Source organism: Lithobates pipiens, unplaced genomic scaffold (assembly GCF_037356315.1).
Source record: "Lithobates pipiens isolate NorthernLeopardFrog02 unplaced genomic scaffold, aLitPip1_a1.2 Scaffold_1, whole genome shotgun sequence".
Lineage (NCBI taxonomy): Eukaryota > Metazoa > Chordata > Amphibia > Anura > Ranidae > Lithobates > Lithobates pipiens.
The window spans coordinates 173,842,306-173,856,401 of NW_027507685.1; the positions used below are offsets into that span (position 1 = coordinate 173,842,306).

At 38.7% G+C, this 14,096-nt stretch overlaps 1 protein-coding gene across 1 annotated transcript; it reads left to right on the plus strand.

Annotated features, from left to right (window-relative positions):
- LOC143979099 (olfactory receptor 5B12-like) lies at positions 1-8,585 on the plus strand. The gene is made up of 2 exons (XM_077478905.1): positions 1-304; positions 4,537-8,585. Exon 2 carries the CDS (start codon positions 4,651-4,653, stop codon positions 5,605-5,607), a length of 957 nt encoding a protein of 318 aa, XP_077335031.1. The 5' UTR covers positions 1-304; positions 4,537-4,650; the 3' UTR covers positions 5,608-8,585.
- Positions 8,586-14,096: the final 5,511 nt, after the last annotated feature.

The following is a 14,096-nucleotide window of genomic DNA, read 5'->3' on the forward strand; positions in this document are numbered from 1 at the left end:
ATATTATAATATGGTTCATTTGACAAGTAAGGATGTCTACAAGAATATACACTTTAACTGGCTGCAGAATGAGTTCAATATGTTGCAGTTTTTAAATGTAACTTCTAAGCTGAATTAATTCTGACCATAGAAGAATATTTAAAGAAGCGCTCCAGTTGTGTTATATTGTTGATGATTTTTTTAAATGAAAAGCTTATGGATATCACTTAATATACTGATTAAAATCTTATCTTAACTTTGGAAATGCAGCGATATTGCCATCCAGAATATTACAACCCATGTAGTAGCCATGTGGATGACAGAGGTATGGATACATTATATAAAAGTTTGTTTTGTTTACTTAAATTGTTTATTTATTCAACTTTATTATATTGGAGTTATGTCACTGGACACCTTTATCTTTCAAATATAACTTAGCGGAGCTATGATTTAATGCTAAACTCCATACAAACAGCTTGATACATAGGTAGAATACATATAATAGAGCTGTTTTACCAGCCAAAGCATTTGTTTTTCTGTTCATCCAGTCCTGAGATTTAGACAACTATGCCACACAGCACAGTCCTGGCTGGATGGGCAGGATTTTTTCTCTCTGCTACAGTAAAGTAATAAGTACAGGTCTTGTCCTTCCCCCAGTCTGTGATTATATAAGAACTGGAGAGGCAGCTCTGCTGTACAGGCACTACACAAGGCTAATACTTACACGGTTGGTATAAAAAAAATTATTAATGCATACAAAGTTACATTAATCTGTGTAATTGACTGTATATCTACCTTGACTTTGGCTTCAATGTTAAAGTGTTATTAAAGGCAGATTTTTTTTTTTTAATATATAAAAAACATGTTATACTTACCTGATCTGTGCAGTGGTTTTGTATAGAGCAGCCCCGCCAGCACCCCTGGTCCCTCCCATCTGCTGAGTTACCCCTATAGCAAACAGCTTGCTCCTGAGCCGCTGCTCTTTGTGTCCATTCACATACGGAGTACTGCTCGGCCCTGCCCCCTGCTCTCTCCTCATTGGCTCACTGGCTATGTTTGACAATAGTGGAAGCCGATGGCTAAAGCTGCTGTCTCAGCCAATTAGGAGAGCCCCAGAAACCCTAGAGAGCTGAGGCTCTCGTGCAAATCGGTGGATCATGATAGGGCTCAGTTAAGTATTGGGGGTACCGCTGCTGTCTCAGCCAACGAGGAAGTGTTAGCGGAGAGCCAAGGCTCTCTTGTGTATCGCTGGATCACAATGGGGCTCAGTTAAGTGTTGTGGGGATTCTGCAGCTGCACACAGAATGTTTGTTACTTTCCTGCATAAATGTAGGAATTGCTGTCTGGCCAAATAGCCCATTACTGGGAAATTAATGACCAATCTAGCACCCCTCAGATGGTATGGGATGCATTTAGGGCCTACATACATGGTCAATATGTCTCTGCCATTAAGTCTGTGAGAGAAGATCATGCTGCCCATACTGCTACTCTACAGCAAACAGAGCTTCTGTGTTTGCTACTTTTGCCAATGAAGAGAACTATTCTAGGTTAGCCCATGCTCATAGAGCAGGGGTCTCAAACTGGCGGCCCTCCAGCTGTTGCGAAACTACAAGTCCCATCATGCCTCTGGCTGTGGGAGCCATGCTTGTAACTGTCAGCCTTGCAATGCCTCATGGGACTTTTAGTTTTGCAACAGCTGGAGAGCCACCAGTTTGAGACCCCTGTTGTAGAGAGTTTGAACTTCACCTTACATCCCACACCCAATTTGATGTTACTGCCCGAGCGTGGCATCTATTTGAATCGGGGGGACAAAAATGACAGGCTTTTTGCTAATTTGGTAGCTTCTGGGACTGTTTCAGATCCATCCTATATTTTGTATTTTGATTTTGTATTTTGAGTTTTAGCAATACTTCCAGTCTCTCTACCATCCTATTCTCCCTAATATTGACCTTGCTGGATACTCTTCAGAGTCTCTTTCTGTTGACCTTGTCAGGGGAAGAGGCGGACGGCCCTGGACAACAACATTTCTATCTCTGAAATAGAATTGACCATCCAGTTACTTTTTCTCAACAAAACACCAGGGCCTGATCAATTGCCCAGGAACTGGTATAAGTTATATGCTAAGGAATTAACCCGATGACTCTGCCATGTATTTACAAAATGTTTTGAGGTTCAGACACTAACCCCCCTCCATGTTTTAAGTGCATATCATACTAATACCCAAACCTGGTAAAATTCCCTTGCACGGCACCTCCTACAGATCCATCTGACTTTTAAATTATGACCTGAAAATACTAGCTAAAGTATTGAGAGATATGAGATTGATGTAGTTCCTACCCTCCCTGATTAGTATTGATCAGACTGGCTTTATGCCAGGAAAATGAACTGAACACATCACCATTTTTCTAGGTAAACATACAGTATCTCACAAAAGTGAGAACACTGAAGAAATGACACTTTGCTATAATGTAAAGTAGTGAGTACAGCTTGTATAACAGTGTAAATTTGCTGTCCCCTCAAAATAACACACAGCCATTAATGTCTAAACTGCTGGCAACAAAAGTGAATACACCCCTAAGTGAAAATGTCAAAATTGGGACCAAAGTGTGAATGTTTTGTGTGACCACCATTATTTTACAGCACTGCCTTAACCCTCTTGGGCATGGAGTTCATCAGAGCTTCACAGATTGCCACTGGAATCCGCTTCCACTCCTCCATGACAACATTATGGAGTTTGTGGATGTTAGAGACCTTGAGCTCCTCCACTTTCCATTTGAGGATGTGCCACAGATGCTCAATAGGGTTTAGGTCTGGAGACATGCTTGGCCAGTACATCGCCTTTACCCTCAGCTTCTTTAACAAGGCAGTGGTTGTCTTGGAGGTGTGTTTGGGGTCGTTATCATGTTGGAATACTGCCCTGCAGTCCAGTCTCTGAAGGGAGAGGATCATGCTCTGCTTCATTATTTCACAGTACATGTTGGCATTCATAGTTCCCTCAATAAACTGTAGCTCCCCAGTGTCGGCAGCACTCATGCAGCCCCAGACCATGACACTCCGACCACCATGCTTGACTGTAGGCAAGATAATCTTGTCTTTGTACTCCTCACTTGGTTGCCGCCATACACGCTTGACACCATCTGAATCAAACAAGTTTATCTTGGTCTCATCAGACCACAGGACATGGTTCCAGTAATCCATGTCCTTAGTCTGCTTGTCTTCAGCAAACTGATGAGGCATACGCACGATCGGAATATACAATGAAAATATTCCGTCAGACTTTTTCTGTCAGACATTCGTGTGTATGTGGCATTAGTCTGCTTGTATTCAGCAAACTGTTTGCGGGCTTTCGTATGCATCATCTTTAGAAGAGTCTTCCTTTTGGGACGACAGCTATGCAGACCAATTTGATGCAGCGTGTGGTGTATGGTCTGAGCACTGGCAGGCTGACCCCCCTCCCTTCAACCTCTACAGCATTGCTGGCAGCACTCATATGTCTATTTCCCAAAGATAACCTCTGGATATGACGCTGAGCACGTGCACTCAACTTCTTTGGCTAGGGCATTTCTGAGTGGAATCTGTCCTGTTTAACTGCTGTATGGTCTTGGTCACTGTGCTGCAGCTCAGTTTCAGGGTCTTGGCAATCTTCTTATAGCCTAGACCATCTTTATGTAGAGCAACAATTTTTTTTTTCAGAGAGTTTTTTTCCATGAGGTGCCATGTTGAACTTCCAGTGACCAGTATGAGAGACTGAAAGCAAGAGCGATAACACCAAATTTAACACACCTGCTCCCCGTTTGTTTCCAGTGGTTTAGACATTAATGGCTGTGTGTTGAGTTATTTTGAGGGGACAGCACATTTACACTGTTATACAAGCTGTACACTCACTACTTGTACAAAGTGTAATTTCTTCAGTGTCAGTAGCCCATATTCCCATCAAACACGTTCCTGGAAAAGCTAAGTGATTGGGTGCTGCAGAAACAACCAGCTAGGAACTGGATCAGACGTCATAAGGATAATGTTTGCCAGCACACAATGGATCAACAAGGACGCATCCAAGCAAATTATTTAATGCATGATCACATCAAAAGATTAGTGCAATGTTTCGGAGTCATGTAGGACCCCTTCATCAGGTATATGATAAATGTGAAATTACAGTGAACAGTATTTAACTAGCCATTGATGGCTGTTTAAATACTTGTCATTGTAATTTCACATTTAGCACAAACCTGACGAAGGGGGTCCTACGTGACTCCGAAACGCTGCACTACTCTTTTGATGTGATCATGCATTAAATAATTCACTTGGACTCTTCCTTATTGATCCATAGTGTGCTGGCAAACATTCTCCTTATATCTTAACAATCCATATAATGCATACATACAAAGAAACCAAAACAAATAAGTTCAGTAATTAAGTTATGTGTAATTTCTGAACATCAAATGTCCTCTATAAATTGCTTATGGACTAAGCATGATCTTCCAAGGCTTTTTGTAATGCAATGTGATTCTGTTTGTCATGTTTTTTCATTTAAAATTATTGAAATTTACCTTTTTTTAGTATTTTAGGTATGCCTGTCAGAACAATGTAGGATCCTGGTCTGGACTCTCTAGGAGAAATGCAAAGCATGACCAACTCAATAAAACTACAAATTAATTAAAAGTGCTCAAGTCAATGAATTTAACACACTTGAGCTTTTTTGACTATTTCATTATTGTGGGAATTTCAGATGTTCCAGAGATGCAGGTCCCAATCTTCCTTATAGTTCTCTGTATCTATCTTATCACTTTTGGTGGTAACGTGACCATTTTATCATTGATTTGCCTAGACCATCATCTTCACATTCCTATGTATTTCTTCTTGGCCAACCTCTCCATTCTGGACATGGCTTCCTCCACTGTGACATTATTTAGGATTCTTGCTAGTTTCATTACAGGAAACACCATGATTTCATACCAGGCTTGCATACTTCAGTTGTATATTTGGGCATCGTTAATTGGACTTGAACTCTTGATATTGACAGCCATGAGTTATGATCGATATGTGGCCATATGTAATCCACTGAACTACCACATGGTCATGAATCATAGAGTGTCAGTTCTTTTGGCTGTAGTGTGCTGGTTGTGGGCTTTTCTTGAATGTCTACCACACACTATTATTGTTTTTAACTTTTCTTGCTACAAATCTAACAGGATTAACCACTTCTTTTGTGACATTCTTCCATTAAAGAACCTTACTTGTAGCAGCACAACACTTTTGAGTCAACTGATTCTTGCTATTGTGCTCTTCCATTTGTTTTTCTCCTTCCCCTTGACTTTCATACCTTATGTTTTCATAATTACCACAATACTGAGGATCCCTTCCAGTGTTGGTAGACACAAAGCCTTCCACACATGTTCTTCACACCTGACAGTAGTTATCCTTCTCTATGTGGTCCTTCTATGTCAGTATATGACACCAAACCAAGAAGCTCAATTGAACTCCAATAAACTTTTCTCTCTGTTCAACACAGCTGCTGTTCCCATGCTAAATCCATTGATATATAGCTTAAAAAATAAAGATGTGAAGTTAGCACTTAGACGAGAAGTAAAAAAAGTTAAAGCGTTCTTTAACTATGATAAGTTAAAATGACATATTAAGGGGAGATTGTGAAGATAGAAGTATGGTGGCTGCAATTATGTTACCGTAACCAAAATGTTTTAAATAATGTAAATTACATGATTTTTTTATCCTTACTCTTCCCTCACTACTTAGTGAGGCACTGACCAGAACATGCACTGAACTTGCAGGCCAGACATCTTACTTTCACTGACTTATTTTGAGTCAAATATTGACTATGCAATAAAAAAGGGGCGTATGGAAGACTACACTAGAGCTTGCACTTCTTAGAAACAACAATATATATCTATGGCTCTATTATATTTACCCCTATAATTTAGCAGCCAGGATTAGCATACTGGCTACGTGCTATACTGTCTCAGTTAATGAGGTGATCAATTTAATGAGAACCCTTTGAATATAGGAGACTGCGCATGAATATACACAAGAAGACCATGACTAATTTCATACTTTTCTAAAAACTTTTTGAGCTCCGTACAATAGTTCACACCACAGCATGTCCATGGTATTTGAATTTGAAAGATTCTTCCACTGCATTGACAAAAGCCATAGTAAGATATAGGTCATTCATGTATTGACTGAACATTAGTTGTTATATAAATAACATCCTATGATTCACTGAAACAAAATAAATAAATTCATGGTAGTCAACTATTAAGAAAGCTTTCTGAACCAACATAAAACCCATACTACTTAAAATGTGCTAAAGTAGGCTTGAAAACAATTTGATAACATATCACGTGCAAACAATAAGTAAACATTTTAGAGTTGCAGTAAAATGCAAAAAAACAATGGATCTAGAAAACATTTTGACATCCAACACCAGAGAAATTGTTTTAAAAATGTTGTCGTTTTTAGTGTGAAGTGGCTAACATCTGATAACTTTATTTAGTTTTTTATGTCATTGTTTGGGAGATTTGTTCTAACTTCTTACCTTTTTTTATGGGAATCGGGGAGAACAGGAAGTGAGGGGGGATTTCCCTACATTTTGTTTGATAGGTTTCAAACAGAATAGGAAGTGAGAAATAAAATAAATGCGTTTTCTTGTAAAATTAGAAAGTTCAAAGCTTTTTTATTACTCTCTTTCCCCTCACTTCCTGTCCAGGGGATGAATATAAGAAAGATCAGGAGCAGAAGAGAAATATCCTCCAAGTGTACACAGACATTTTAAGGAGTGACACTGCCTGGGTTAAATAGAATGGCGGAACTCGTAAACGCTGCCTAACGTATTAATTTAACACTGAATGTGAGAGCTATAATAATCTTAACATTTAAAGCTGAGCTACAGGCAGATATTAAAATAGAAAAATAACAGCAATGAATGGAGTTATGTATATATTTAAAAATAAATCATGTATTTTAAATGGAACAAGTAAATATCTGAATTTGACTTGAGTCCAGCCTTTTATAATATCCTATCAAACAACACATTTGTGATCTTCCTCATTTAACTCGGAACCAAACTGCTGAATGTTCTGCTCCCCTGCCCCTCTTCTGCATCGCCATTTTTCAAAATTTGGATGTGTGCAGATGCACTGCTGGCCTCTGACATTTTTCTAGAACCTAGGAGACACTGGTGGTGCAGGTTTTTTAAAATACTATCTAGTAGCCATTTTTAGAAGTACACGTTTTATTCTATATTGTCGTATTCCTTATGTTAACCAATGGTCATTCCCAATAATTTTATGGTTCTATCCACTTCCTATTACCTAACAGTAATCATTAGTAGGCCATCATGACATACAGTACAATGTTTATTTAATCATATATACCAAAAATATACTAAATGTATACTATTACAGCTTGTATCATTTTTACTCATGTCATATCCTCGTATGAATTCATACTTCAATGTTTATTAGATAACTATTTATTAAAATGCTTTGGAAACTTACATAATAGCCAGTGAAGAATAAAAATATGTTCATTAATACCTTGCTTTTGTGGCGTTCCTTAACAATTGGCCCATATCCAAATGACGGCTACAGGGCGGTTGCTTAACTCTGGGAGGGTGTACATTGACGTCCTCCCAGAATCCCACTCTTGCACAACCCCTGGGGCGTGCACACGAGAACATCCGTGACCACCGGATCATCACGGATCATGGTAAACGACCGCTCATCGCTGCCGTTTACTACGTGATCGCTCAGTCAATTCTGCATACCCATCCATACTCATCCATACTCTGCATACCCTGCATACCCATCCATACTCTGCGTATCCATCCATACTCTGCATACTCATCCATCCATCCATGCTCACCATCCACCAATGCTCACCCATCTATACTTAGCATACTCAGCCATCCATGCTCAGCATACCCATCCATACTCAGCATACTCATCCATCCATCCTCATCCATCCTCAGCATACTCACCCATCCATCCATGCTCAGCCATCCCATCTACCCCATCAATAATTAGCCATACCCATCCATACTCAGCCGTACTCAGCTGTACCCAGCCATACTCAGTTGTACCCAGTCATACCCAGCCATACTCAGCCGTACCCAGCCACCCAGCCCTATTCCACCATACCCAGCCATACTCATTCATGCTAATCCATGCCACATCCATGACACTACAGTGCCTCACAAAAGTGTGATAGGTAGTCAAATTAGATTTGAAACTTATGTCCCTAGAACACTTAATGGTGCTCCCTGCATGTTGGTCCTCTGTATGTGGCCACACTGTGGAAAAGTCTCACACATGTGGTATCACCATACTCAAGAGGAGTAGGAGAATCTATTTTGGGGTGTAATTTTTGTTATGTACATGCTATGTGTTAGAAATATTGTGTAAATGAACAACGTTGTATAAAAAAAATGTGTTTTCATTTTCTTTACACATATTAAAAAAACTTGTAGAAGAAAATGACATGTTCAAAAGACTCAATATGCCTCACAGATTATGCGTTGGGTTGTTTTATTTCCAAAATGGGGTCATTTTTGGGGCGTTTCCATTTTCCTGGTGCTCCAGGGTCTTCACAATTGTAAGAGGTAATCAAGAAATGATATGTGTAATTTATGCTCTAAGATCGCCTGATGGTGCTCCCTGCATGTTGGGACTCTGTATGTGGCCACGCTGTGTAAAAGACTCACACATGTGGTATTGCCATACTTAAGAGGAGTAGCAGAATGTGTTTTGGGGTGTAATTTGTGCTATGCATATGCTGTTTATGAGAAATAACCTACTAAAATAACAAGCTTGTGAAAAAAAAAGAAAATCTAGATTTTTTTCAAAGAATTGTGGGAAAAAATTACAACTTCAATAAACTCACCATGCCTCTTACTAAATACCTTGGAATGTCTACTTTCCAAAAAGGGGTAATTTGGTTGGTATTTGTACTTTCCTGGCTTGTTAGGGTATCAAGAAATGAGATAGGCCGTCAGTACTTCAGATCAATTTTCAGAGATTTGCACCATAGCTTGTGGACTCTATAACTTTCACAAAAACCAAATAATATACACCGATTTGGGTTATTTTTACCAAAGATATGTAGCGGTATAAATTTTGGCCAAAATATATGAAGAAAAATTACTAATTTGCAAAATTTTATAACAGAAACGAAAAAAAAATGCAATCTTTTACAGAATTTTCTGTCTTTTTTTCTTTTATAGCGCAAAAAAATAAACAGAGGTGGTTAAATACCACCAAAAGAAATCTCTATTTGTGTGAAAAAAAAGGACAAAAATTTCATATAGGTACAGTGTTGCATGACTGAGTAATTATCATTCAAAATGTGAGAGCACCGAAAGCTGAAAATTGGTCTTGTTAAGAAGGGGGTTTAAGTGCACAGTGATCAAGTGGTTAATGTAGTATTTTATTTTTGTAGATACACGGTAAGCACTTATATTGGAAATGTGTAGGCATCAGCAGTATCTTAAGAATTATTATTATGAATAGTCCTTTCACCAAGGGAGGACTAGCCTGGGGAGGAATATAGCACTGGACCAGTACTAATAAGATATGCTGGTCTGGTGGCACTAAATGGAGATACATTATCATTCACATATTGATTAGACTGGGAACTGTAGTATACCTGTTCCCTGTTTAGGCCTGTGATCACATTGTCTGGCAGTGTGAAGTCTTTAGGATCCAATTACCATTGCAGTTGTCATGTAACTGACCCAAAGAGACACAAAATATGTAGATGCTGGAAGGTCTAAGCAAGTTTATCAGAATAGACCATGTCTTTTAGGAGCACTCACCTTTTACCAGCCCAGCAATTTATGAGGTTCTATGGCACAATCTGCATGGTACACATTCTTCAGCTAACAGAAATTCATCTCCACCACGAAAGCGCTAAACCTGATCAAGAGTCACACATCACCATAGAAAACAAAGTAAATCAAATGTTTTACAATTACCTTAAGAAATTCAAATTGCTTATCCAACTTTCCATTATAGACATTTACTATTTCATAGAGAGGCTTAAGCATGAACCACTTCAGCCCCGGAAGGATTTACCCACTTCCTGACCAGGCCATTTTTTGCGATACGGCGCTGCGTCGCTTTAACTAACAATTGCACGGTTGTGCAACGTTGTACCCAAACAAAATTGACATCCTTTTTTTCCACAGATACAGCTCTCTTTTGGTGGTATTTGAGCACCCCTGCAGTTTTAATTTTTTGCACTATAAACAAAAAAAAGACAGACAATTTTGAAAAAAAAAAAAGCAATACATTTTACTTTTTTCTACAATAAATATCCTTAAAAACTATATAAAAAACAAATTTCTTCCTCAGTTTAGATTGATATGTATTCTTCTGCATATTTTTGGTAAAAAAAAAATCGCAATGAGCGTATATTGATTGGTTGCGCAAAAGTTATAAATATATAAATAGGGGATAGACTTTTGGCATTCTTATTACTAATTATTTTTTGTACTAGTAATGGTGGCGATCTGCGATTTTATTTCCGGACTGTGACATTGAGGCAGACAGATTGGACACTTTTGACACTATTTTGGGACCACTGACATTTATACAGTGATCAGAGCTAAAAAATAGCCACTAATTACTGTATAAATGTCACTGGCAGGGAAGGAGTTAACACTAGGGGGTGATCAAAGGGTTAAATGTGTTCCTGGGGGAGGAGACTGATCTTTGCTCCAAATCACTAGGAACAGACGATCTGTCTCTACTCCCCTGACAGAATGGAGATCTGTCTGTTCACATAGACAGACCTCTGCCCTTCTCAGGAACAAACGCGGGTGACCAGTGGCCATTGTGGCCATCAGCCATGCGCATTGGGTCCTATGTCACTCGGCAGCCACGGGTCCCCTATTCATGCAGGAGTGCCATTCTGCCACCGTCAAATGATGCCGCGTAGTCGGTAAGTGGTTAAGATAATGCAAAGATCATTAGGGACACATTTGAGCATAGATCATATAGGGAGGTCACCAAGGGCCATGGGCTATCATGTCTGAATTGTAAATGAATATCATGCCTGCCATTCATCTGGGTCCTTAGAGTGATTTCCCAGCTGTTCCAAAATGCAATGGGGTAGATTTTCAAGGGGCATATAGACTGTGCACTTTGCAGGTGCAGTTGCACTCATTTTCCCCAGAGCTTAGTGAATATTGTGAAGCTTCACTTTTTAAAGAATACCCAATGAAATGCAAGTAACACATGATTGGATGATGGAAATCAGCAGAGATTTGCCACATTTGCTAAGCTCTGGGAAAAATTAGTGCAATAGTCTATTTGCCTTTAGTAACTCTACCTCATTGTTTCTGAAATTAAAAAACACCCGTGGGTTCCTTCGGTTTGCACTGCTATATTGAAAAAGCCAAATAAGCAGAAAAGTGATTCTTTAATCAGTTTTTTGAACAGAGAAAAGTAAGCAGCTAAAGATTAAGTATTATGTATTTTTAGTTTTAAGTATAGATTTTGTTATTATTGTAATGTTCACTTTCAGTTAACCCTTCATTTGAATTTCATATGTTTTTATAGATTTGCATAAAATATACACATATGTAGATTAACCACTAGAGGGAGGCCTTTTACTTTAATTCAGTGGTGTCAAACTCAATTTAATCATGGGCCGCATCATCATTATGGGTGCCCTCAAAGGTCCAGTTTTATCTGTAAGACTATATAAATTTATCCAGGCCTTTTTTTCTCAGAAAATAGGTCTAGGAACTCAACCATGCCTTTCTGCCTACCACATCAAATTTTGGGTGTGGTCATTGCACAGTGTGAGGATGTTAAAGGGGCAATAAGTACCAAGAGTGCAGCATTCAGGTATGTGCTATGTACTGAGTGTAGGATTCAGGTGTGTGCTACGTACTGAGTGCAATTTTAGAGGTGCCCAATACACAGTGTAGAGTTCAGGGGTACACTGTGTACAGAGTGCAGGGTTGAGGAGTGCACTACATACAGAGTGCAGGGGTTAGGGGTGTGCTATGCACAGTGTGCAGGTTTCAGCTTTCTTTCACAGGCTGTTCATTTCTTACTTCCACCCCTCCTTGGCTCTGACCTCTTCACACAGAGAAAGCCTGTGTTTACAAGTGACAGTGGTGAGCAGGGAGCTGGGCCAGAGGTAGTGGAGCAATAAAACAAAATCCCTGGGTGTGAGGGCCACATGAAATGGGCTGGTAGGCCTTGTGCTTGACACATGTGCTTTAGTTTGTCAGCTTGTTCCATTAAAGTGATTCTAAAGTCTTGTTTAAATAACAAACATGGTATACTTACCTGCTCTGATTACCTGCCACTGGCTCCTGCTGCTGCCAAAAGCCAATCAGGAGTGCGATTCCCAGGAGAGGACATCTCTGGATCAAATAGGGACTCAGGTAAATATTAGAGGGGGCTGGGGGGGGGGGGTGGCTATTGCACAGAGAACGTTTTTTACCTTCATGCATGGAATGCATAAAGGTAAAAAAACGTGTGTTTTTACAACCACTTTAACATCTGCTAAGATAATATCTCAGCTGCATGGAGAGTGTGTTGTTTGCAGTTAGACTTTAAGACAAGTAAACATTCATTAGAAAAAGTAAAAAAGTAAGGCAATCTATTGTGTAGAACTACTAAGTAGAGAGAATAGCCTGTAAATATAAATAACCAATATAGCCATCACCGTGACATATATATTTAATAATTATTTATAAAAAAAAAAAATATATATATATATATATATATATATATATATATATATATATATATATATATGTGTTTTTATAGAAGAGTAGGAAGTGTACAACGATAAAATTATTTATATGAAGGATTAATTCAATGTGCAGCAGCAAAGGAAAAAAATAGTTATTCTCCAGCATGGATGAAGGGCCTACACTGGTTTCCAATTTAGCAGCAATCAAACTGGCCTACAGCAGAGATTTAAAGCGTAACCCCACTTTTGCTGAGAAGAAAGCTATCCACTCTGGGTGATCAATGCACAATGAAGGGATTTTAACAAACGTTGTTACATGTTCCTGCCTGCTTCTACTCTGAAGAAAAAGCTGATTGTCTATTAGGTACTCTTTTTTTTTTTTCCCAAATGATTTTTATTAAAGTTTTTCAAAGATACATAGAGAATAGAAAGAAAATTGTATATGGATAGAGCCTAACACCAATCCACGTAGGTGCAAAATTAGTCACACATCATTACAATCTGCGTCAGTATTGGTTATAGTATCCAACATCAAATTAACAGGTTAAACACAATGCCTGCAGGTTACATAGAGAAGATGTGTGCTATAGGAATGTAATTCTATATGGAATAGTTTTAACATACGTAGACAGTCCACAATAATAAAACATTTAGCCTTTATAAGAAATAGGAGGAAAGTGTATATCCTTGGATTTATTTTTATGTATTAACTATTTATTTAACCTTTGAACATCAGTTTCTGGCACTTAATGCATAAAGGGATGTATATACAGAGAAGAAGTGAAGAAGAATAAAATGAAATAACAATTAATAGAATTAACAGAAATTCAGGTTTCCAATGCACAGGGTTTAAGGGACTTTATAGTAAGCAGGCCATAATTGCTAGCGGGTTTCAAACTGCCAGTAATTGTTAGTATTTACCAACCTCATTGACCTGGTTAAATACCTCTTTTATGCTTGGGATTTCCTTAGTTTTCTAGCTGCAGAAAGTATGTACATAGCTATTGGACGTAGGAAAGCTGGGAGCTGAAGTTAGAGTTGATACTGAGAATCGCTTGTTCTATATTTGGCTTAACAATGACACCTGTGACTTGAGAGATCAGTTTGAATATCTCTGCCCAAAAACTGCATAGATGAAGGCATGACCATACCATGTGTGTCAAGATGTCTACCTGTCCACATTCCCTCCAACATTCATTAATGGTGGTAGGGGAAAATGTTTCCATTAGGTAGGGAGTAAGATACCATCTTAGATGGGCCATTTCCCAGTAATTTGAGCATTTGGAGTATTGATAATTGCTTTTAATTGCTCTCTGCCATTGATAGTCAGAAAAGGAATGTCCAAGTTCTGTCTCCCATTTATCCAAATGGAGGTCTTTTGTCTATGTGGA